This window comes from Tupaia chinensis, unplaced genomic scaffold (genome assembly GCF_000334495.1).
Source record: "Tupaia chinensis unplaced genomic scaffold, TupChi_1.0 Scaffold000600_2, whole genome shotgun sequence".
In the NCBI taxonomy this organism is placed as follows: Eukaryota; Metazoa; Chordata; class Mammalia; order Scandentia; family Tupaiidae; genus Tupaia; species Tupaia belangeri.
In genome coordinates, this window is record NW_006160118.1 from 119,106 (window position 1) to 146,828 (window position 27,723).

Here is a 27,723-nt window from a genome sequence, read left to right on the forward strand (position 1 = left end):
AAAAAACACTTTTTTTCTTTTTCTTCCCCCCCCCTTTTTTTTTTTTTTTTTTGGCAAGACGTTGCCTATGCTCCCCAGAGAGAGACAAGAAGAAAGAGAGAAGAGAAAACACCCTCACCCACCACGGGGAATTGTCATGCCACAATAACTTTTCTGTCTTTCCCTCTTTTGGGATTTTGGCATGCACCTGGCATGTTTTTCAAAGTGCCAGGACTGGGATTCAAACCATGCAGTTGTCCACGTTGGATCCAATTGCCTTATCCGCCATGCTACAATGCTGGCTCAATACTCTTTTTTTTTTTTTAACTTCCATTTTAATTATTTTGAAGAGAACCATAAACGTGGATTTTCTGTTTTTCTCTTTTCTTTTTGTTATTGTAAAGAGTCATTTTACTGCCAGATACAGTTATAGCTTTTGTGATACCATACAGATCTGTTCTGTAAATAGGAATGCTTCACTAGTGCTTCTACATACTTTGTGTTTAGTATCTCTAATTTAATGCTCAATTGCCTCTTATTTCGCAAATGTATAAAAAATGATTTACCTGTTCTATTGGTGGCAGGTATATTCCTAGGAAGTTAGTAGTTCATATTCATCACAAAAAAGAGAGAAGGATTTCTTTTTCTTTCCAAATACTTTTTGATATTTACAGATATTAAAAGACTAAGAAAGGAAAGGATGCTATAGTGATGAGAAAGGAAAAAACTCTCTGAATGACCTGGCTGGATGTTTCAAATAGTGAAACATCAACATAGTACTAGGATTCATGAGATCTGGTTTGATTCCTAGTTCTGTCAGTTACTAGCTTCTTAAACAATTCCTTTATTCAATTTAAATGTATCCTAAAGTATGATTCTAATAAAATCTTCGCATACAGGTAAAATGAGATGTGTATTTGAAAGACTTTTTAAAATTATGAATACTAGTTCAACAAGAGAGATGCCTCTTTTTAAAATTTTTTCTACTTTTTTATTCTGGCAATTCCAAGGCGTATGATCGTTTTGGGTCCTTATACAACTACTGGTGCAAAAACAAAGTTTGTTAACTTTCCAAAGTCTAATTCCTTTCTTTTAGGAACTACAGGAAGGAAAATCATTATTTGGGGCTCAAAGTGTTAATTAAATGAATGTGGGCCTCTGTTCCTTAGGTTGTATAGGGGACACAAAGATAAATAAGGCCTTTGTAGGCAGAAATGAGGTGTATTTTTTCTTTTGCATTGTTTCTAGCAAGAGACACTTCACAGTACCTCTGCATGAAGGCAAGGCTCATGTGCAGTTAACAAAGGAGGAAGGTAACAACCTAATGCTTGGAGACACTGGGAGAAATCCAAGTCATGTTAGACTTATTGTAAGCTTGCAGACAATGGATGCCTTCCTCAATTTTGCATGCCACAATGTTAGATTGTGCTAGGCAGAAAGACATATCCCCTCCAAGATATCCAAGTCCTATCACTGGAACCTGTGAAAAAGTTACATTACATGGCAATGAAGAATTGAGGTTGCAGATGAAATAAAGCTTGATAATCAACTGACCTAAGATAGGAAACATTTCTAGAATTATCTATTGATAGGTGGGCCCAATGCAATCATAAATATTCTTAAAGTAGAAGAGTAGGTGAGAGTGATGTGTTATGAGAAAGACTCCACTTGCCTTTGTTAGTTTTGCTAGAAAAGGCAAGAATAGAGATTCTCCTCTATAGATACAAAGGAAAGCAGCCCTACTGACACCTTGATTTTAACCTAGTGAAATACATGTCAGACTTCTAAATTATAAGATATTAAGTTTTTGTTTTTGTTTTGGTAGAGATTTTTGCTACAGGGCATGTGAGCTTGCCAGAGAGACAGAGAAACAGAAAGCGAAAAATCACCCCCCAGGGGGCATGGCCACACCATAGACCCTTCTACTCTTTTCTCCTCTTGGGACTTTGGGCATGCACACACATGCCCCCAGCATGAGTTTCAAGCCACTGGGTCCAGGACTCCAACTGTAGTGGACTATGTGGGAGTCCAGCAACATAACCATTACACCATCTGCTGGTCCTAAATTTTTGTTGTTTTAAACCACCAAGTCTGTGGTTATTTGTTATAGCAGAAATAGAAAACTAATACATAGATCCATGATTTGTTAACAGAATGGGTTAATCCAAGAAAAATGTGCTTTTGTCCATGTGGAAATCAACTATGCAGTGTAGTTTTATAGTGTCACAATGTAGGTATATGTTCACTTTCATTTCTTGAACACACCCAGATCAGCTCCCACCAAACACACACACACACACACACATGATATTATTCTTATCAAAGTGAATATCAGCTACAGTAAGTATATCATTTATTGGTAAAAATGGGAAAGTTTGAAAGTGAATAAAGGTGTTATTAGTAATTCTACTGTGATAATTGCCCTATCAGGATTTTCTAGGCATTTTACTCTACTGATGTTTTGCTAAATTCACTGGTTAATTTTTAAGTCCCATGTTACTTGAACTTATCAGCAATACTTAATATAGTTAGGCACTCTCCATTTCCCTGAGGCACTGTCTTCTACTTGATACTAGGATAACACCTATGAAAATTGAATAGATTTAATTTAATGAAGAAATGTTGTGAAGAAAGAATTGACTGAATATGTTTCATTATTGAAATATTGGATCAATATAGAGAAAAAAGACTATGTCTTGTATTAGATTCAATGACTGTTGAGTCGTGTTCTCATTTACATAAAAATGGTAATAAACAGTTTTATAAGTGATGAAACAGTTTATTTAGGAACATACTAAGTTTGAGATATCACTGAACATGAAGGTATGGATGCATACCAAAAAATTAAAAAATGGTTTGGATATGTGACTATAACCCAAGAGAGATTGGAAGTGGTAAAAACACAGATACAATGGTATACAGATTGAACCAGGAGCTTAACGAATACAGATGAGGGGCCAGCAGGTGGCATTGTGGTTAAGGGCACTGACTCCCACATGGCTGACCACGGTTCAAGTCTTGGACCTGGCAGCTTGCTTTCTAACTTTCTCTCTGTTTTTCTCTAGTCAAATTAAAATAAATAAATAAATAAAGTTAAATAAAATAATTTAAAAAAAAAAAGTACAGATTTGTTCATGATTTACAGGTAAGTGGGTCAAGGACTTTCTATGTTGATGAACAACAAGATAATGAAAGAGATACAGAGTAGTCCAAGAGGAGGAAGAACCTTCTGAGTCTAGAGGCTGTGAGAAAATGATGACAGAAAGCCATGAGAGCAGAACAAAATCCACTTGATCCAGTGACTAAAAATACTTATTCGTTAAATAACAAATGAGTGAATGATGTATAGTCTCCTCTTCAGAACATAGTAACAAGAGAGTCATGTAATACTACAATAACAAGATAAAGCAAAGTAGTGTGTTTGGGGAAATGGGGCATGCAAATGGGTGTGTGTACCTATAGAAGTTGTGGACAGGGTGAGGCTTCAGGAGAGGAAGAAAAATAGATGGTTGGAGAGAGACTATTGATACATATGTAAGATTACGATAGAATGGGAGGTATGACCAAAGTCGGCAGAATAGGAATTAGGTATAACTATGGACAGGATGTCCTCCATCCAAGGATTGATAGCAGTTAAGTAATACAATGAGGGAATGTTGGAGGCTCACACCAGATAGTATTTCTTCTGGGTAAATTATAACGAAAACTCATTCATAGGCAGAGATTCTGAGGTCGGTAGGTGAGATTGTTTCACTTTAATGGGTTTGAAATTACCAATGAGTACAATAAATCATATTTTCCAAGTTGAGATAGATGAAGATTATTGATGCTTTGAAGATATTGGGATTTATGTAAAAATTAATGACTTTTTTTTTTTTGGAGAGGTTCTTGCTACAGGATGTGTGCACTCGCCAGAAAGACAGAGACAGACAGAGAGACAAAAAGTGAGAAATCACCCCCCAGGGGGGATGGCCACACCACAATCCCTTCTCCTCCATTCTCCTCTCAGGATCTTGGGTACACATGCACATGCACCTGGTGTGAGTTTAAGACACCAGGTCTGGGACTTGAACTGTTTGTGACTACATGGGAGTACAGTGACATAGCCATTACACCAACTGCTGGTCCCAATTAATGACTTTTATGTGTTCTGTACTACACAATCATCTACATGGCTCTCTATATGCACCCACATGGCTGACCACGGTTCAAGTCTTGGACCTGGCAGCTTGCTTTCTAACTTTCTCTCTGTTTTTCTCTAGTCAAATTAAAATAAATAAATAAATAAAGTTAAATAAAATAATTTAAAAAAAAAAAGTACAGATTTGTTCATGATTTACAGGTAAGTGGGTCAAGGACTTTCTATGTTGATGAACAACAAGATAATGAAAGAGATACAGAGTAGTCCAAGAGGAGGAAGAACCTTCTGAGTCTAGAGGCTGTGAGAAAATGATGACAGAAAGCCATGAGAGCAGAACAAAATCCACTTGATCCAGTGACTAAAAATACTTATTCGTTAAATAACAAATGAGTGAATGATGTATAGTCTCCTCTTCAGAACATAGTAACAAGAGAGTCATGTAATACTACAATAACAAGATAAAGCAAAGTAGTGTGTTTGGGGAAATGGGGCATGCAAATGGGTGTGTGTACCTATAGAAGTTGTGGACAGGGTGAGGCTTCAGGAGAGGAAGAAAAATAGATGGTTGGAGAGAGACTATTGATACATATGTAAGATTACGATAGAATGGGAGGTATGACCAAAGTCGGCAGAATAGGAATTAGGTATAACTATGGACAGGATGTCCTCCATCCAAGGATTGATAGCAGTTAAGTAATACAATGAGGGAATGTTGGAGGCTCACACCAGATAGTATTTCTTCTGGGTAAATTATAACGAAAACTCATTCATAGGCAGAGATTCTGAGGTCGGTAGGTGAGATTGTTTCACTTTAATGGGTTTGAAATTACCAATGAGTACAATAAATCATATTTTCCAAGTTGAGATAGATGAAGATTATTGATGCTTTGAAGATATTGGGATTTATGTAAAAATTAATGACTTTTTTTTTTTTGGAGAGGTTCTTGCTACAGGATGTGTGCCCTCGCCAGAAAGACAGAGACAGACAGAGAGACAAAAAGTGAGAAATCACCCCCCAGGGGGGATGGCCACACCACAATCCCTTCTCCTCCATTCTCCTCTCAGGATCTTGGGTACACATGCACATGCACCTGGTGTGAGTTTAAGACACCAGGTCTGGGACTTGAACTGTTTGTGACTACATGGGAGTACAGTGACATAGCCATTACACCAACTGCTGGTCCCAATTAATGACTTTTATGTGTTCTGTACTACACAATCATCTACATGGCTCTCTATATGCAAAACATCTTTCCTTGCTAACCACCAAGTGAACATTTCAATGAAACCTTTTGATGGCATCCATTCCCACCTGCCTTGAGTTCATTAGAAGTGGACCAGACATAATCTGCAGGGGGCAGTATAGGTTCAGTCCTTCTGAGATACTAGAATAAATTTCTTAATGTGGCTAAGACATAAACTTATCAAACCTAACTATGCATAACATCATTTTCTGATGGGCTTCCGTTAGTAACAGTCAGAATATATCATTCCCCATTTCTTCTAATTTGTTCTGCTTCTTTTCTAAAGGATAAACTTTATTTCAAAGGCTAAACTTTATTACCACCTTTATGTTAAAACAGGTGAGTGGATGTGTTAGATATTTTATGACATTACGCATTTGGTAATATTTAGACAAAGGTAGAATGAACAAATAGAGTCTAGCAAAATTTAAGTCCATTTGCAATTATGTCCTTAAGGAGTCATACCAGAGCAATGCCTTACTGAGGTGGTAATGAAGTAAAAATGTGCTGTATTGGAATAGGCATTGGAGAAAACCTTCTAAAAAAGGCAGCTCAATAAAGTGATAATGGGACATTATATCTTTGTTGTAGCTTTTGCTCCTTTATTTTTACTAAGTAGCACCTCTTCCTTAAATTGTAGTGGTTTCAGTGGCACAACATTGATAGATTTAGGAGATAGTTGAGGGAGAGGAAGAAAAGAAGAGGGTAGATTGGATAAACTTAAAATTGGGGGCAACAATGCCACTTCCTGCCACTAATGGATATTGTAAGGATTAGATTCGTTCAGATATATGCATATGTGACACAGAGTAAACACTCAATAATGTGTGACAGAATCATTATTATCTATCGGTGATGAGAACAATGGTTATGTTTCTTATTCAAGAGGGTATAACTCAGCCTTTGTGAAAACTTAGATGGGGATTTAATTTAAGATGAAGCTGAATCACACATTCTCACCCAGTCTCTTTGATTCAGTTTAGGAATAAAACTTGCCAACAATAGAGGGCATAGCTATGTCCTAAAACAGATGTTTCCTTAAGGGAATCTATAAGAGTTTAGAATTTTCAGCCTCATGAATCGATTAACTGCCAAACAAATCCACTATTAAGTGCACATCATGCTCTTGGAAAATAAAAATCAATGAGCCTCTGAAAATGTATGTGTTTGTGTGTCTGTGCATTTGTGTGTGTGTGTGTGTGTGTGTGTGTGTGTGTGTGTATACACACACACGTATACATTTATTTATTTATTTATTAATTTATATACATATATATGTGAATACATACATGTATAAATTTATTTGCATGAAAGGACCAGGTATATAATTTCTCAACCCCCATTCATTCCATAGTTTTGATAACAGTCAGTTCCTTAAGAGTTTTTCAAATTGCTCCACTGAACCAAATAAACAAAGCTTTCTTTTAAAAAGAAATTTTTACACATTTAGCAGTTCTAGCACATTTCATTTCCAAAGACTAACATATACAAGGCTTTAATTTTTTGTATGTTTAGGTTTCCTACAGTATTGCAAGGGTAGAAAAAGCTACTGAGAAGAATCTTCATGTAGAAAATATTAAATGGTGCATAGAATCCAACCTGTTTTGGGTATGATATTTTATTCTAAATGCCACTGACCCTGTGATATACACATTTGAATTAGCAGAGTAAAAGGATAGCAAGTAAAGAAGAATGCAGGTTTATTTTTCTTAAATATGTCTTGACAGAATAAATTACAATATAATAAAAGTATCTACTTAGAATATGTATTTCTTTTATGTATCAGATATCTAGGAAAATAAAAATTAATATGACTAGTGATTTTTACATATTTATCCATACTTTTAATGCTTTTTATATATATAAATTTTTTGAGAGGTTTTTGCTATAGGGTGTGTGCGCTCGCCAGACAGAGAGACAGAGAGATAGAAAGTGAGAAATCACCCCCAAGGGGACATGGCCATGCTGCAATCCCTTCTCCTTCATTCACCTCAGGATCTTGGGCACGCATGCACACGTGCCCAGTGTGAGTTTAAGCCACCAGGCCCATGACTCAAACCGCAGTCGACTACATGGGGACTACATGGGAGTCCAGTGACATAGCCCTTACGCTAACTGCTAGTCCCTATATATAAATTTTTAAATGAGTGTGTTTGATATAACCACTGATAGCCTTTGTAAAAGAGAAATTTATATGTAATTTTAAAAAAAATTTACGAAAGTTCACATCCATTCACTGGAGAAAGACAGAGAAAGAGAAAGAGAAACTGAAAAAAAGCACCCACTATAGGGGATGGTTGCATTGCAATCCCTTTTCCTTCATCTCTTCCCCCTTTAGGAATTTTTGGGTGTTCACACACACACACACACACACACACACACACACACATACACACACACACAGGAGTCCAGCATGTTTCTCAGGGCACCAGCTGTGGGACTCAAAGCACACAGTCGGCCATGTGGGATTCAGCTGCCTTAACTCCCATGCCATGGACTGGCCCCACAGGTAATTTATATAATAAAAGCATAAATCACTATTATATGATTTTTCATTCAAGACAAATGAACACATAAGAGGAAATTTAAAAGTTCATGGGAAAATGGAATTAGAGCGTGAGTTTATTTTGGTGCCCCCCCCAATAAATCGATAGGTTTCTCATAAGAGTCATTTTCCATGAACTTTTTGAAGCATCCTCTTATAATTAACCAAGAGAAGTCTGAATAACAATAGCTGATGTGAGAAAAATCTAACAAAACCGGGAAAGACAAAACATCTCTTGGCTATGAAAAAAAAGCGCCGAAACATTCCAAGAAGCAAAAGCGATATTAGATTATCTTGGAAACAAGTTCTCTTATTTGTAGAGCAGAGTAAATGGTGACAGACCTGAGAAGGAAATGAGCTCCGTGTAGGGTCAGAGGTGGTGACATAAGCCGCCTGTGTGTAAGCATAGCTCTTGAACCGAGGTTTAGGAGAGGAAGAAGTTGGCTCATAGCCCTGTGCTAGACTGACTGTGATCTGCAGAGAAGGGTTGAGGGAGAGAGACAGAAAAGAAGGGAAGACACCGTAAGTAGCCTTGAAAGAGAGGGCTACCTTCCAACACTGGAAAACAGAATATTAAATGGAAATGGTGAGATGAAACTTTTAATTCTAAACATAAACAAGTGACATTAGAAACCAGTGCACACCAAGAATTGTGGAGCTACCGGTGTCATGTTGGAATGCAGATAATCTGGGAAGATATGAGGGTAGAGTTTAACCACGAGGATTCCACAACAGTGCAACTGCAGCACTTATATGGAATGGTTCCCTTCAATCTGGCAAAACCAGGCATCCAAAAGCAATTTTCTCTGAATCCAAAGTAAACAAAGCCAGACTTCATCAGGTCAATACCCTTGAAAGGGCTGAAGCTTTCATCAGCTAAATATAGAACTAGCTCAGTAGAGTGAGAAAATTAGGCCTAAGAGCTTTCCACGCCTTCAGCAGAAATTTTGCTAAAGCCTTTTCCATTATTCTTTGTGTCTAAGAAAGTACACCAAAATGCCCACTACTGAGAGTGAAAACAAGCCAATGTAATGGAAGAATTTCAGTGGATTATACACAATGTAATAATGTCTCATATGTATTATCCATTTAATTTTTCATGATAAACCACTTTTTTTCTTTTCAGAAATGTTACCTTGAATAATCAAAATTTGTTAATGCATCAAGTTACCACCAACATTTTTATAAAAATTATTAAATGGAGTAATTTTCTTTGTTCTTGCTATAGCTCTTTGCTCTAGTTGATGGAGAGTTTAAAGTTTAATATGTATATAAGTCTGCCTTTTATTTTACACAGTGGAAATAAAATATATTCTATATTCTTGTAATATGGTGCATGTATCAATAGTAGAGTATTTTAACAATGGACTTCAAAAATACTGTGGTTCATATCAGATAACATGTAAAAGATTTATATTTCACTCTGTATATATGCATATGTGTGTATTTTCATTATATAAGTGTGCACACATGTACTTGTGATACCTAAAAACACATATAAAGTAGAAAACATCTTAGATATTGGTTGCTCTTAAGTACTTTACCTGTTGGGAATAGTGCATTTGATGATGTAATTGAAAATGTTCTTCTCTAGTCACTTTGGATGGCCTTGGCAACATTTCCACTTCCTGGATGGCTTCAATGCTCACTTGTTGAGGCAAAACTTGGAAGAGTGATGTGATATACATTAAGATGGACTTCTTATCTGGATAAGTAGTGGCAACATCTGTAAGCATATTAACACCACATATTAATTTTTAGTTTCTATATTTGAGACGTGGCAAAGGTAATGAGCAAATTAATGGGACAGGAAGAAGACAGATTTAATGAACACTTGATTGTCCATGAATGTCCCCAAGAAATTAATTAGAACATGATAATCAGGCCTAAAATGTCCTTCTAATTTGGCAGATCAATGAGATGAGTATTGATGTTAATTTTTTTCCTTATTCACATAAAATCTTCAGTTCATAATACTTCTTCCTAAGTGAAATCACCAAACTAGCCCATATAAGACAATAGCTTTCATTAGATTAGAAACAAAAATAAATATTACATTTTCCTTTTCATGGAAAGTTGTATTAGTGTGTCAGTTACAACACTGCATTGGTAATTAAACAATTACATAAAAGAGTTTTTAATGCCTTTGCTCTTACTAAAAAACCTGACACCTCCTAATGGAAGTTTTGCTTGTGTTAAAGTATGGACAGAGCTAAATATATCTGCATTGAAATAAGCCATGTGCATTTACACAATAAAAATTAGATAACAACATACCTTATGCATAATGATTTGTAATATTCCTTAAATATATTAAAATATTTCTTTACATTATGGTGCCTCTGTTAAAGTCTGATGTCACTTTCCTCAATATTTTTTTTGAGAGGTTTTTGCTACAGGGCACGTGCACTCGCCAGAAAGACAGAGAGAGACAGAGAGACAGAATGCAAGAAATCACCCCCCAGGGGGATGGCCATGCAGCAATCCCTTCTCCTCCATTCTCCTGGTGGGATCTGGGGTATGCACATATGCATATGCACCTGGTGTCAGTTTAGGCCACCAGGTTGGGGACTCAAACCATGGTTGACTATATGGGAGTCCAGCGACAGCCATTATGCCAACTGCTGGTCCTCTCTCCTTCTCAAATTTTAGGGATAAATTTAAAAGTCTTGCACATAAAGTTGATCTGACTTCATCTCTTTTTCCACATTTGGGGACTAAATATAACCAGCATTTGAACATAATAATAATTTTAAATAACACATATAAAGTGGCAGCTCCTCTTAAAGTTTCTTTCTGCTACTTGACATTAAAATTTAACCAAAGCACTGATTCCAAGGAACCAAGATATAAAATTAATCCTTTATGTAAAGTGTATTATGAATCCCAGAAGTATTAAAACATAAATGCTGACAATGGAATACTATTCAGCCTTAAGGAAGAAGAAAACCCTGTCATTTGTGACACCATGGGTGAACCTGGATGGAATATATATATATATATATACACACACACACACATATACACAGACACACACACACACACACACAATTAATTAATTAATTATATTTACCCCTATGTCTGACCCTCTGCCCTTTCGCACCTTCTTCTCACACTATCTCTGGTGTCTACAGTTGTCTTCTATTCCTTTTCCCTCTACATTTTATTGATCACACAATTTCTTAAATAATCTAACTACTTTCATTAGCAAGTTCAGCTGGTGATTTCAAGAAAAGCAGTTTTGAATTGGTAAGAAAATTTGCTTAAAACTTAAAGCCTGGAAACAGGTTAGTATTCTGTTCAAATAGTAGGTACATGAACCTATTAACAGCTGAAGACAGGCCAAAAACTCTTAAAACCAGACAACAATGCTAGAAGAAAAACAGCAATATTTTTTGTCAAAAGTCACAGAATGCTATTTCACCAGTTCAGTCTCATCTATCTTCTGTTGTGGTTTGATCTTCCTGATTGAATTCTGGGAGATAACATTCAACACCAGACTTGTCCCTACAATTAAGTTGGCCATTTTCTTAGTTTTTGAACTCTTATTTCTATGTGTCTGTATTTAGTTTTCCTGGTATAGCACACTCCCTTGAGAACTTCTTGGAGATCTGGTCTGATGCTGGTAAATTCTTTCAGGTTTTGTTTATCTGAGAATGCTCTTGTCTTTTCTTCGCATATGAAGGATAATCTTGCCGGGTACAGTATTCTTGGTTGGTCTGAGAAAGCCAAGAGAAAAATCTCATGCCCTTTGACAAAATTCTTTGGCAAGTAGCAAGACCATGATTAATCACAACTATTTTTAATGTATTTTTTAAAAGAGTTACAGGGGAGGCAAAAATGAACTAATGTTCCTTGGTCTGCTTTTATCCACAACATAATACAGCACTTCTCAATTATTAATGGGCATATAAATCAACTTGAGAACTTTTTAAACTACAGAATTTGATTCAGTAAGTAGACCCTGGGTTCTGCATTTCCAACCAGTTCTCAGGTGATGCTGAAGCTGCTGGCCTGAGGACTATATTTTGAGTTACGAAGGTCAGGTCAAAAAAATATTACACATGAAGAAATGGTTATGTCATCTACCATCTCACTGTTTTACTCATTTTATAATGTATATTTACTAGACACTTAAATACTCAAGGCTGAGTGATATAAAGTTATATAATACATATGAACTACTTCTTATTATAATTTAGTTATTAACTAATAGATCTTAAAAGAAATTTTTTGTAAGTACTTTTAAAAAACTAAAGAATATTTTGTATAAAAGCACTGCCTTTCTTCAAAATCTTACTAACTTAGCTTTGAAATTCTGGAGCCTAAGAATCTCCCATTCATATATTAATTGTTTTCCAAGTGTTTATTGTACAGCAGACAGTATACTTCACCATATCTTAAAATTATTTTTTCTAAAGTTTTTGGCCATAAGGCACACGCACTTGCTGGAGAGGAGAGAGACAGAGAGAGAGAGAGAGCGAAAATGAAAGTGAGAAATAACCTGCCAGGGGATAGCCACATTGAAATCCCTTCTCCTCCATTATCTTGCTGTGATTTTGGGCATGCATGCACACGTGACAAGCATGATTTTCAAGCCAACAGGTCCAGGACTCTAACTGCAATCAATCAAATGGGAGTCTAGTGCCTTAATCACTGTACCACCTGCTGACCCTAAAATTCTAAAAGGCGTTTTTCTTCTCACTAGTAACTAGTCAGTTTTACCTATGACAAGCATTATTTAAAACACATTATTTTATACTGTATAATTGGGTGCCTATTTGGGTGCCTACTATGCTATACATAGACGTATGTATGGCTTTGTTTTGCTTCAAAGATAGGCCATCTTACCAAAGAAAAGAATATAAAAATTGATTAAGCATTAGTTTTTATTACCCCAAGTGGATGCCAAAATTCTAATACATTTTATCTATCTAAAACATCATATCTCTTACACATTAGTCATTACAATACAAATATGCACTTATTTCACCAAAGTGTTGACAATTTTGCCCCCAGACTATTATTATCCCACCTCTGAGATTGTGCGGGATACAATTCTGCCAATAAGAAGAAACTAATATTTCTTGTTTTAATGAGTCCTGATGGAGCATTAGTCATGAGAAAGAGAGAAAGAGGAAAGTACCTTCCACGGAGCTCAGTCATGTTATGACATCCTTTCTCTACTCCTTAGGACAAGGAGGATAATGGGCACCCACACATACACACCTGGAACGACTGGCCCAACTGGCCAGGAGACTTGAACTATGGTTAGCATGAGGCTTCTAGCTCCACAGTCTAGTATCCTATCAAATGCATCACAGATGCTGGACCCAATATCTCTTTTTTTTTTTAAGAAAGGCATCTAGACTTCATAAAACATTTTTAATTCTTTCCACACACATTTACTAAAGATCTATTATGTTCAATGTATTTTAATAAATTACCTTGAAGACCAAAAGGATAGAAAATTCATGGATACTGATGATTGCAATTTAGAATAACAGGAAAATAAATAAATAAGCAGAAAAGTACAAAATAATTACATTGCTGAACAGAATTTAAAATGTGTTCTTCTAATTGGCACAATCAGTGCTTTAACATGTTCAGATATAATAAGAAATTATATGTTATTGGGATATTAGACAATTCTTTATGAATAGAAAACTAAAGTAAGTGCACATAAGATTTTTGTAGCTGGAAATTAGGGTATGAGGAAGCATAATTTAAACAATGGAATAGACTGGGTAAAAGTACAGAGGTAAGGACAGATTACATATGTCCTGGGAATAGTGCCTTTGTGTCTTTTAGCCACAGAGGGAAGGATATTGAAAAATAAAATAAAATTGAAACATTGAGGGATCATCAATAACTAGCTGGAAAATTTGGCCTTAGTTCAATAGGTTGGAAAATAACTAATTAGTTTTGACCAAGAGTGTGACACCATCAAAATTGTATTAAAGTAAAACTGTTAAGTGCAGAATCGACTGGTGGAGAGAGAACCTGGAGGAAAGCAGGAGGTTAAGAGCATAATGCAGACAGAAGGTGTTAGAGAACTAAACAGGACTCTGTAAGGGGGGAATGAAAATCAGCAGATACATGGTAAAATTTCTAAGACAGATCCAAAATTACTTCAATTTTCAAACCAGTTAATCATCAGTCTTTGGAAATGCCTATATATAAAATTCAGTACTAAGCTCCAAGGATATAAAGATTAATAAATTGAGAATAAGATAAGGCAAGAGAAGGAAGAGGAAACTGATTATTTAATAGCAATCTAACACAAGTTTTAATCCCATGTGATTAATAACAAATTAGCTACCTCCATGACTGTTATCATGCTTCTCCAAGCCAACCAGTGGCAAACTCTCCCTTCTGGAAGTCTACTAATCAGAAGTGGGTTGGCTCCAATGAGCACAATTCTGAATGTAAATCAATTAGCAATGGTCTCACCTAATTAGCCATGCTTCTGCATCTGATATAAAGCTACTCCTGACTCCGTATCTGCCCATATCTCTTGATTTCCGAGTTCTCCCCAAAACCTAAGAACACCCTCTATTTTGAGACCATGGTTGATCAACACAGTTCCCTCTTATTCCAGTAGGTAATAAACTCAGCTTCGTGATTTTATTTTAGATATTCAGTGATGGTCTCATCATTTGATCAAATTCAAGTGATGAAACTCACTTGTAAATTTAAACTTAGTAATGAGAACTTACTAAATGAGAGTATGGTGCAGTGAACGAATGAAATACCCTAGACTGTATGATTTATACAGAAAATGAGTTCAACTGGCTCATGAATCTAGTGACTAGAAAGTCCAAAGGTATGGGTCTGGCACCAGACCAATTCCCGGATGCTACATTACAACATGGCCAATGGAAGCAGAGAGGAGGGTAGACACAATCACAGGGAAAGAAAGCAAAATTCTCACTTCCTCTGTTCATCTGTCCCATACTCCCAGCTAATTGGATGGTGTCCCTGGATTAGGCCCCACCTCTTAAAGATCTTGCCATTTCCCAAAACCATTACACTCAGGTTCCAGAACATAAACCTCTGGAGGGAATAAACCATGATACAAACCACAGAAACATCTTTTACGTCTGTTTCTCAATCAGTGAAACAAAAAGGAGAGTCCCAATCTTATCATGATGTTATGAAGCTCAAATGCAATGATATCTAGAAGAAAGTGCAAACTTGATTTAAACCTCAATATTATTGCTCTATTGCAATTGTTGTTGTTTCTATTACTAATGTAAAAGCATAGTTGAAGGAGACCATGCGTATCATTAATGGGAAGCCAGAAGAAGAAGCTGGTTGGAAGGAAAAGCCATTTCCTCATTTATTACATACTTAGAAAGCAATAATTATGTGCTATAGAATATGTTTAGCCTGTTAGATAGTGGGTATCCAGTGCACAAGCTACTCCACGAACAATGATAGACTGCACCTCATCTTATTAGGACATCAGGAAAGTGATGACATGTTTTCCTGTTTTTCTACACAGAAAAATGCATCAAAAATTTCCCAAAATCGAGAGAAATTTTATGAATTGGAGGTAATCCTCATTTATGATGATGGCATTGAGGCTAGTTCCAGGCAGTCTGTGAGTACCTACGTATATTTTATGAACCTTAATAAAGATTTGAAGTCATAGATATTGATGAGAATTGTGTAAAACAGCAACTGATTGAAAGACAATTATGTAGATGATAAGTATCATAGTATTTGAGGGTTGTGAATATTATGGGATGGGATTTATACTTTTTATTACAGGACATCCCTATTGTATGAAATGAGAGAAGTGACTTAACTCCTAAAATAAGAACTTAAAATTATATTGAAGTAATCTTACACTAAAACCTTGCTATATAAAATGTCCATTGCCACAAAAGTTTAGTAATCACTAATCCAATCTTTGAGGACATCTCAGAATGAAAATGTTGAGAAGTCATAATACTGCTAGAATATTTTATTAACAGTAACACTAATTCTGAGGAAGGCTATAGCGAAGGTTAAAATGGAGCAAATAAGTCATTTACTGAAATTGCATCATATTTCAAATGAAAGAAATTGAAGCTCACAGTGGTTTTATGGGAAATTCAAAATCAAGTCAAAATCAGATTAGAACCTAGTCATACTGGACTTATCATACTGCCTCCGTATCTCACCCCCATTCTCTCCGATATTGATGTTTAAGCACATTTGAAGACTAAGTATCTCAAAGTTGTAATTTAAATGTTTACCTTGTAATAAATGTATTTCAATGACCAAACATTATCTCCATTTTCAGTAGTAGTTATTTCTATATCCAGTAGGTGAGGTATAACAAGACGTACATGAAAATGAAACTTCAGTAGTAACCAAAGAAATGAAAATTAAATAAAGGGGTGTGGTTTTTGCTTTGTTTTGCTTTGTTTTTAGGTTTTTACCATAGCATGTGTGCACTCTCCAGAGAGAAATAAAGTGAGATATCACCATCTGGGGAAATGATGATGTCACGATCCCTTTTCCTCCATTCTACCCAGAGAACTTTGGACACACATGCACATGTGCCTGGTGTGAGTTTTAAGCCACAGGTCCAGGACTCAGACTGCAGTCAGTCATTTGGGAGTCCAGCGCTTTAGCCACCAGACCACCTGCTAACCCTGACAAGTGGGTTTTTAGCATATTTCCTTGCTTATTATATTAATAAAGAACTATGAAAGGAAAACAATCAGTGTTATTGAGGCTTCAGTGATTTGGTCACACTTCTACTTAGTTCTAAGTATCAAGTTTTTCCAACTTAATGAAAAAAAATTGGCAAAAATCTATTACATCTTTGAAAACTATCATATTCAATGATAAGGTGATATGATCAGCAATTTTCTTTCAGGAAATCTACCCCAACAAAATTACTGGAAATTTAAGTGGATATTTATGTAACTTTCAATGTAAAATTTAAACAATATTTACAATACAAAAAAAAGATATATTTTCATCATACAAAAAAATCAGAACTCAAAGGTTTAATAGGGAATTAGAGAATTATTGGACATAACTGTATACTAATATTACAATGTCATTCAGAAAGTTGCTTTTGAAGGATAATTATTAATATATTAAAATCAATACCTTATAGTAACAAATTAGTGGAATTTGTCATTTATGTAGAGTATAGTGAAAAGGAAAAGACCAGGGGTACATACTACATGATGGTAGTGAAGTACGTATGCGTGTACGATTGAAATAATTTTCTTTTTCTACTTAGGCCCATCTACAGTTTCCACCCTATTAAATATATGCTAATCTTACAGTCTACGTTGTAATAGAAGTATCTGCAAAGATTAAAAAAAAAAAAAAGACAATAAAAGCAAAGTTGCTTCCAGTGTGCCCTCACACCTCAAAAAGTTAATGCAAATGTGTTTGTTATGAAATTGGTGCCTTTAACAAAACTATTCTTACCTTGGGCAGTCAACCTCAGGAAAGTCCAATTACCCAGCTGCCAGGCATAACCTTGAAACACCTCTGGGAAATCTAAACAAGTGGTTCCACTGTCTAAATCTCTGCTTGATTTCTGCCAAGAGAATGGCAGGAATTGAAATGCTGGATTATAATGCGTATCATGTGTAATCAAAAGAAGCAGGATTTCAAAGATAGCAGATGCATAAGGGTACATTCACAAAGCTTTGGTTGGTCAGCCTGTCAGGAGCTTTATTTATTTATTTTTTTTAAGTGGGAGGATGTCATTGAGAAATCAGGATGAGAACACTCTGTATCATTTCTCAGAGTTTGTATTAGGAACAAAACAAAAAGTGAATAACTAAATTCACTGTTTGAAAGAAAAGAAGGATGGATGAGCTGGGATGAATAAACTTCTGGTCCCAAAGCTCTAAATGGGAAAACGTAAAAACATATAGGTAGACACAATCAAAAAAACCTGTGTCTTTAAAAGTAACCAATACATAAAGAAATAAATAAAAGCTAGAATGACAATGTGAATTTCCAATTGGAATAGACAATTGTAACTGGTATAAAAACACACAGGCTGTATGCTGATGAATTTTCATGATCGGTTCAAATGAAACATATCTTCATTTAAAAAAATAACTAAATAAATGGATGAGATGCTCTAAAGAACCTACTACTAGAAATAAAGTTGGTTATCTATTGAGATTTGCAAATAAAGATGATTATAGTTCCATCTCTAGCCGTTAGAGTCCCAAGTTGCAGACAAGATCAAAGCAATGAACTATTTCACTAAAATACTAGACTGCTATTCATTCTAGTATTTTATATTCAGTGTTGCATTGTACACACATGCACTTTTCAACTTACATGTCACTATATACAATGGATATACTTTTTTTTACACTTTTTTGCATTCAGACAAATTTACATTTAATCACTGTACATCTTTACAGTGTACAACATGGTTTTTTCCAGCATGCACACAGTGTATATCAGTCAAGACAAAGATATTACCATATTCATTATCATCAGCAGGCAACTTTTCATTTTTGTGTTTGTTAAATGTTTTGTTTCTTCCCTGATCCTCTCCTTCCTACTCCCTATTACTCACCCCTCCCTATAGTATTTACAGTTGACCTACCTGCTATTTTATCTTCCAATCTTTCAGTTTCTGCTACAGAGTGCAGACATTTGGTATATATGTATTAAGCAGGGTCATACAATGCCTGAATTTCACAGTCTGCCTTGATTTGCTTAGCGCTGAACCTTCATTTGTCCACTTTCTATCAAAGGTCAGGGTCTCATTGCTTCTTATGGTGAGTAGTATTCTACAGTATTTTTTCAATTCATTTGTCTGTTCTTGGACATCTGAGTTGATTCCATGCTCTACCAATTATGAATAATACTGCAATAAACATGGGTGTGCAAGTTTTTCCAACTGAGGATTTTCCTGTCTTCTGGATAGCTATCTAAGAGTGGAATTACTGGGTCGTATGGTAGATCTATTGGTAGGTTTTTGAGGAGTCTCCACATAGTTCTTTTTATTTATTTTTTTGAGAGGTTTTTGCTATAGGGTACGTGCACTCGCCAGAGAGACAGAGAGACAGAAAGCAAGAAATTACCCCCAAGGGGAGATGTCCATGCTGCAATCCCTTCTCCTCCATTTTCCTCTCAGGATCCACAAACACACACCCAGTGTGAGTTTAAGCCACTGGGTCTGGGACTTGAACCGTGACTTTAAGCCACCAGGTCTGGGACTCGATCTGTGGGTGACTACGAGTCCAGTGACATAGCCATTATGTAAACTGCTGATCTCAGTCTCCATATAGTTCTCCACAGTGGAATTTAAATTCCCACCAAGGGTGTAGGAAGGTTCCCTTTCCACTGAAGCCTCCCGAGCACTTAGCATTCTGGTTTTTTGTTTGTTTGTTTGTTTTTAATCTTAGCCATTCAACTGGGGTTAAATGGTATCTTATTGTGGTTTCAACTGCATATCAATTATGATAAGAGATATTGAGCATTTTGTCCTATGCCTTTTGGCCAGTCTATGTCTCCTTTGGAGAGCTGCCTGTTGGTATACCACATTTTAATAAGAGAATCCTTTGCACAGGTCTTCCCAGGTTGAATTCTTTAACATTCTACAAGGTATGTGCAGTCTTCACTAAATTAAGTGCTCCTTAAATAATCCATTTTTAGCATTTCATTCACTGATCCAAGTAGTAGTTTTTATCATCTAATAACAATGTTCCTCAATAAAGGACTATAAAATATTGTAATGAAAATAATTTGAATTGATGAAGATAATTCAGTTTCATAATAAAATTAATAATTAAAAAACATGGGAAACACTAACCAATATTATCTTTTAAACATCCAATTATTCTTTTCAATATGATTTTGGTGTAGCTAGCAGAGAACTATCACTATGATCTTGGTGCAAGCAAGAAACATTGGTTCAAAATGCATGATACCTAGGGCATATCAGGGAAAATACAAAAATGAAACGAAAATCAGGTGCTTACAGAATAATATAGCTATAGGGTGAAAACTTTTAGCTTTCTCATCATTAACCAAAAAATCCTAATCATGCCTTTATAAATAGAACTTAAACATCACGTATCAAATCCAATAAATAATTGCATGTTGTCTGGTATATCATAATCTACAAATCATGGTCAGTAGCTGGAAGTGATGTTATTGATTATGAAAGTAGTTCATTGAGGGACCAGCAGTTCGCATAATGGCTATGTTGCTGAGCTCCCATGTAGCCAACTGTGGTTCGAGTCCCAGGCCAGGCAGCTTAAAAGTCACACCGGGTGTGTGTGCGTGCATGTCCAAGATCCCGAGAGGAGAATGGAGGAGAAGGGATTGTGGTGCAGCCATGCCCCCTGGTGGTGATTTCACACTTTCTCTCTGTCTTTCTCTGTCTCTCCAGTGAGCACACATACCTTATAGAAAAATCACTAAATAAATAAATCAAAAAAAAAAAAAGATATAAAAAAAGAAAAGTAGTTCATTGAAAATATGAGACATTGAATAATATACATTTAATTAAAATGTATTGAGTTACTACATTGTCCCAGGCTATTTTCTAAACTAGGATATAGTGGTAAATAAATGTGCCTGGAGAATCTATTCCACAAAAAATTGATTCTAAAAAGAAAAGGAAGTTACAAATAAATAATTTTAAAATCTCTCATTTATGATATATCAATAAATTCTGGATGACCTGGTTCTTTTTACATCACTGAATTAAAGAATTGCCTTCCACAATGCACTTTTTTTGATGGATTCTTTCTTAGGAATGAAATAGGCGTTAGTACTATACACTCTAAGCTTTTCTGACAACAAACTAGTGGAGAAAAGTCAATTAGATGGAAATTCTCATCAAATCCTGACTTTACAAGATTCAGATATAACACGTTTAAGTTGAGGAGTTTTCCAGGCAAACATCAGATGTCTACAGTGTGTAGTTAATCAACATAAAATGTTCTGTCTTTACATTTTCAGTTCTAAAATGCAATACATTTTCACAATCTTTACCAGCTGTGCATGAAGTTTGGACCCTGTTGAAAGACATTTTATTTCAAAATAGCCTTGGTCATTTAAACCCTTAAAACAACATTTCTGTACACGTCCTCTAAGATCAGGAAAATAGAAGCTGGCTTGACCTAACAAACGAACCTAATAAGTCACTGTGAGAGACTATTGATAGAAAAACATTTTAACTTTCTTACAATTCTCTCTACATGACCATTGTGTTAAGAACTATTAGAGTTTCCATTTGAGAAGGAAGTATTTTGACTCAGTGACATTTAACTCTGCTTCTTTAATTGTCACCTGCTGGTTTTGTATTTTGCTTTTGACCTAACCAAATTGACTTCACTTTTCCTACTGCTAGAAAAAGGAAGTACATTTCAGAAGTAACTGCACCTCCCATCTTTATTAACACAAAATATTCTACGTCTCCATTCTCATTCTTTATAATTTTTGATATGACGATTAATAAAAACGGGAGCCAGAATGAAAATATTTATTCATGTGACACAAATTTATCTCATTATTATGGTTCTTTATATTATGTTTTGGGATTAGAAATTATATCTGAAAATATACCTGTAAAGACACTTCTGAGGCAAATTCCCCAAAGATGACTAGATTAAGGCAGACATTATATGTAAAAATGAGTCTATCCAAGAACTTCACTTGTTGAGTCAAATATACTTTGAACAAATAAGGACTCTGTCACTAATTGGTAAGAGATTGTTGTGGGGACCAGCAAATGGCATAATGGTTACATCACTGGACTCCCATGTAGTTGATGGCAGTTCGAGTCCTGGACTTGGTGGTTTAAAACTCATGCTCGGAGCATGTGCATGCATGCCCAAGATCCTAAAAGGAGAATGGAGGAGAAGGGATTGTGGCATGGACATCTCTTCTGGTAGTGATTTCTCACTTTCTGTCTCTGTCTGTCTGGCTAGCACACATGGTTTTTAGCAAATATCACTCTATAAAAAAAAGAGAAAGAGAGAGGTTACTGTGAAATTCACTAATTTCCCCTTGTCCCAGTTCTCATCTGCAAAATGAATCCCATTAATATCTTGTAAATCACTAGAGATGACTCTAAGAGCAAAAATGAATGCACAAATTAAAATGTTTAATACATATTAGTTTTATTTGTCATGTTTTTGTTTTTCCAATCGGCACAAAATTGTAATTTCTAACTGCAACTGTATTCACAGCTTCACTAAATATTGGCAGGGTGCCTACTATGTAAGACAAGCCATGTCACCATTTTTTTTAAGGTTTTTCCCATGTACTTGCTCTCTCAGAGAGAGAGGAAGTGAGACATCAACCCTCAGAGAGAGAAAGCCATACTGCAATCCCTTCTCCCCCATTCTCCTCCAGGGATTTTGGGCACACATGCACATGTGCCTGGTGTGATTTTCGAGTTGCCAGGTCCACACCTGAACCATGGTCAGCCATCAATTTACCAGGGAAGTAATATTTGTAAACTTATAATTACTCCATCTCCTAACTTCTAGGGAAGAAATAAGAAGGCTATAAGAGAAGCCTGATTACTTACCACCATAAAATGACTATGAGACACAAAATATTTATGGTGGATGGTATCCTTGAAGAACCAGTTTCACATTATACCATTAGGAGGAGAGATGCTATGTTAGAAAAACACCATCGCACATACACTTTACCAAAAAATTACAAGATAATTGATAGCAAGAGAGGTTTCCTTGAATTAATCCCAAGCTCTATAAATATTCTACCTAAAAACAAAAGCAAATTACTTCATAACATGCATATATACAGTTTCTAAGCTCTTGTGGAGGCATGCTGATGAAACACACAATAAGCGAGTAGCAAACTTCAATACATTTTCAAATTACAGAGATAGATTCTACTCCGACAGAACTAATAACATTTCATTGGAGTATGAGGTTAGGGCTCCTGGCTTCCACCAATATCATTAGGGCTTTTAATTATAAATATGATAATATGCACAATATAGATGATAAATAACTTCCAATGTGGGGAAAAAAAAACACCATAATTTAGAATTTCATGTAAGTGAAATCAATCAAATATGAAGCAACAATGGAGAAAGGTACAGTGAAAAAGAGAATATTTATCCCAAAGTATAATAAGCAAACCTGAAAATAATGATAAGGGATAACGTTTTATATAAGAGATGTAATCAGTGATGTTGAAAATCCATAAAATGTAATTCAAATGATTGATTTTCATGTAAATTGTATATACAGTAAGAACAGAGTATATTTAGAAAATGGAATATTTGAATGCTGAGTAGAAATTGGTGTGTGTGTGTGTGTGTGTGTGTGTGTGTGTGTGTGTTCAAAAATACTACAGGACAACAAGGAATTAAAGAACATAGTGACTGACAGAGAGAAACAGGATATTTTTCTACGTTCTTATGTATAATGTTTGGATTTTAACTATTGGAAAGAAAAAATCTCCCTAGCTTTCCACTACAAGTTACAGATATTGACACCTATACCCATTCTCTTTTTCTTTCTTCCTGTTACAATTAGAGTGTTCCTATTCCAATGAAGGCAAGACTCTGTAATTGTACTTTTCACTTGTTTTCTATTGAATCGTCAACCCTTCCTCAGTCTACAAGCATGCTTTACCGGGTCCCACATTAAAGACAAAAACAAAACAAAAACAACAACAAAAAAAACCCACTGAACATTTTCCCCCAAGGAAATGATCAGAGGTGTGCTGATAAACAGGTTCTCCAAAAGTAAAACAAAAACGAAAAAAATTAGCAACAACAATATCCCTGATTTGTAGTTTGCCAATCCCCCTGGTGTAAATACTACCACCATGGATGATTTCACGTTATCAGTGGTTTAACTATCTGCTGGCATAATTCCAAATATTTAATAATCTGTTCTCATGACCACATATCAGTTAGCTCTAGTATACCATAGTAATGGTTAATAAGGTTGCTCACTTGTTCTTCCATCTCCTTCTATTTCTCTGTTCCCTTTCACAATAAATCTTCAAATATTACCTCAAGGGACCAGCAGTTGGCATAATGGCTATGTTGCTGGACTCCCATGTAGTCAACCACAGTTCAAGTCCCAAACCCGGTGACTTAAACTCATGCCAGGTGCATGTGCGTGCATGCCCAAGATTCCAAGAGGAGAATAGAGGAGAAGGAATTGTGGTGTGGCCATCCTCCCCGGTGGGTGAGTTCTTGCTTTCTATCTCTGTCTCCTCCTGTCTTTCTGATGAGTGCATGCACCCTATAGCAAAAACCTCTCCAAAACAAAACAAAAACAAACAAATATTACCTCAATATTCTACATAACTATTTTCCTGAACCTCCTTCCATTCTACTCATATTTACTTGGCATCTGATATGCTCTAAGCACAATTCCAGATGCTAAGGATACAGTAGTGAACAAAGCAAAGAACTGGCCTCATGGAGCCAAGATCTAGTGGAGATGCAAACAATAAGCAAAAATAAATCTCTAGGGAACCAGCAGTTAGCGTAATGGCTATGTTGCTGGACTCCCATGTAGTTGACCGCGGTTCGAGTCCTGGACCCGGTGACTTAAACTCACGCCGGGCGCATGTGTGTGCATGCCCAAGATCCCGAGAGAAGAATGGAGGAGAAGGGATTGCGGCATGACCATCCCCCCTGGGGAGTGATTTCTCGCTTTCTGTTTCTATGTCTCTCTCTGTCTGTCTGGCGAGCGCATGCGCCCTATAGCGAAAACCTCTCCAAAAAAAATAAATAAATTTCTAGATCTTGGGATTTTAAATGCTAGAGAGAGCAGTTAAATGAATAGTGAGTAGGGGCCAGCAGGTGTCAAGGAGGTCAATGTGCTACACTCTCGCATGGTTGACTGCAGTTCATGCTTCAGATCTGCTGGCTTGAAATCATGCCAGGTGTGTGTGCATGCCTGCCCCAAATCACAGAGATGAGAATGGAGGAGAAAGGATTGAAGCCTGGTCATCGCCTCCTGGAGGTTGATTTCTCAGTTTCCCCTCTGTCTGTCTCTCTCTGGTGAGTGCATGCACCCTATAACAAAAACCCTAAAAAAAAAATGCTTAGTGAATGGCTGGTGTCAGTATTTTAAAGAGGATAAGCATGCTCCACTTCTCTAGGTGACACTAAATCAGAGAACTTGTTTATTTCTCTCTCTCCCTACATACCACTAATAGCTACAATGTTGCCAACCCTAATAGCTGCTTTTCTATCTTCATCTTACTCTATAGCTCCCAGCAGCACTCTTCATTCTTAAACTGCAATGTTTTTCTTGGACTCTTTGACATTATATTTTTCAGATTTTATACCTATCTAGACAAACTTTCCCCAGCTCTCTTCCTCTAACTGCAAGAGCTACAAAATGTGGGAGAAGCTTAGAGGTTGGATCTCAGTCTTCAGCTCCACTCATTATTTCCTGGATGATGTCATCTAATTTTAAATCCTCTCTACCTCCCTCCCTCCCTGTCCCCCAATTGTTTCAAATGCTAATGATTTCCAAATACCCATCTCTATCTGAAGCCTATCCTCCTAGTTCCTCACAGCTGATTAGATTTCTCTAGATACCTCAAATCTGTTACATCCAAAACAGGGCTCTTAGTCCTCCTCCAAAATCATTTTCACATTTACCTCCATTTCTGACTTAAGGTAAAAGATTTCATGCATTGTGTTAAACTGAGAATGTAGTAATGACACTTGATTTTCTTCTTGCTAAATTCCCTCATTTGATTACAAAGCCTTGTCTTTTCTGTCTCTAAAAGAGACTGTATATTTCCATTTGTCTTCATGTTCATTATTACTATCACCCAAACCATGGTTCTCATCATCTGAGACCAGTACATTCACACCCTAACGGCTCTCATTCCTTTCCATCCATTCTGCATGCCACAGCTGGAATTAGTTTTTCAAAACCACAAATTAAATTGTAACACCTTTCCTGCCAATTCCACAGTACAGTTGTTAAGGGGGCCAGATCCCACATGATCAATTACAGCTCAGGGCCTAGTCTCCATGGGTTAAAAATCACACAGAGTGTTTTATGGAGACGTCCAAACTCCTGATGGAATGGAAAAGTGAAAGAGAAAGAATTGCTGTCTGACCATGCCTCACTGGGGGAGTCTCTGTCCCTATCTCTCTCTGGCAAGCACACATGCCTTCTGCCAATTAAAAAAAAAAATAGAATACCTTCAAACTTCAAACCCTTCAAAGACTCCTAGTTTTGTTTAGAAGAAACCCAAACTTTTTCTATTCTATTAAGTACTACATGACTCAAACGTGCACAGTTAAGCAATTGGCACTCTACTGGTATCTCTGTCTTTTTCCACTATCTTTCAGATATATTTGCCTTGTTTTATATTTGTACCCCAAATACAAACAGACCCTTCTACACCTCTTTGTTTTATACTTGCAGTTCACTTTACCTGGAATATTTTCTCCACATTTTTGCGTTCTGATTCATTTTTATCCATTAGGTATTAGCTCATATGGCACCTACTCAAACATGCTTTTATTTTTTGTTTCCTTTAGTGTTTTATTGCTATATGGCACCTGTGCTTGCCAGAGACAGAAGGAGAGAGAGAGAGAGAAAGAGAGAAAGTGAGTGAGAAACCACTCTCTAGGGTGTTGGCCATGCAGCAATCCCTTCTCCTCCATTCTCCTCTCACGATTTTGGGAATGAATGCACATACATTCCACTGGGTCTGGGACTTGAACTGTGTAGTTGGCCAAGTGTGATCTAGCACCTTAACCACCACGCCACCTGTTGACCCCAAAAGTGCATTTATAGATCATCCTATTTTACGAAGTTGCCTCCTTTCCTTTCACTTTGTTTCACATTGTCTTATTTCCTTTATACCACTTGTGATGAACTGTATTGTGTTTACTTACTCATTAATTCACTTATTACTTGTCTCCCTGTAAGAATATAAGCACTAACAATGGCAGGAACTTTCTCTAAGTTGTTTTTTGTTTTTGTTTTGTTTTGTTTTGTTTTTACCATTGACTGACCAATACTAAGTACACAGTATTTGTTTTTTTGTTTGTTTGTTTTTTTTTTTTTAAAAAGGAAATAAAGGAATGAAGAGAGCTATGGTCCCTTTACAATAACGGTTCAGTTTGGTGGTTGATACCTACAGACACAGACAATACACATGTTGAAACCTGAGAATTCATGGAAGGAAAAACACATTAGAGCAAAGAACAGGACCTGATAATATTTATCTTCCCACAAAATGATGTGAAAGAGATCCATTTTGATATTTCGTTAAATTTTACCTATCATTAATTCTAAGGACCTTTTGGTCTGTTTTCTCATTTAAACTATTAATACGACACTCTAGTGAGTAAAGAATATCACCCAAGGTCATACAACAAATAAGTGATAGACTGAACAAAATAGGGGAAAAAAAAGACTCCTGGGTTGATTGTCCCATTCTCTTATTTTTTGTCCTTGGACAAGGTTAAACAGAATGAGTATATTTCTCTGTAGATCATACAAGTTTTTCTTAAATTATTGATCACATTCTCAAAATTCAGACTTGATTGGAAAGAACATCTCATGCTCTAGAAACAAGATCAGATTATTTTTTAAGTGATAGGAAAAGAAGCATTAATTTCTAAATTAGAGAGCATTAGCAGGTTAATCAAGGAGTCTATGAGTGATGATGACAAAGTCAGTGCATTTTTCATTCAGATTGAAAATACTCAAGCTAATGCTCAAGACACAGGAAAACTAATGTTTATTCATTGTTTCTAAAGTTTGCAATATATTCCACAAAATAGCACACAGCTCTGCATAGGATCCATGTTCAAAAATGATACTGACATATCT

The 27,723-nt window shown here is 36.1% G+C and overlaps 1 protein-coding gene across 1 annotated transcript in view; it reads right to left on the reverse strand.

The window, feature by feature from the left end:
• LOC102471338 (dystrophin-like) overlaps nt 1-27,723 on the reverse strand; it is a gene marked incomplete at its 3' end in the record, with an annotated part of 269,792 nt that overhangs the window by 102,786 nt on the left and 139,283 nt on the right. Inside the window, exons 7-8 of the mRNA XM_027775726.1 lie at nt 9,454-9,635; nt 8,252-8,383 (exon numbers count right to left, since the gene is read on the reverse strand). Of these exons, the coding sequence (XP_027631527.1) occupies nt 8,252-8,383; nt 9,454-9,635 (314 nt within the window). The remainder of the gene's footprint in view (nt 1-8,251; nt 8,384-9,453; nt 9,636-27,723) is intronic.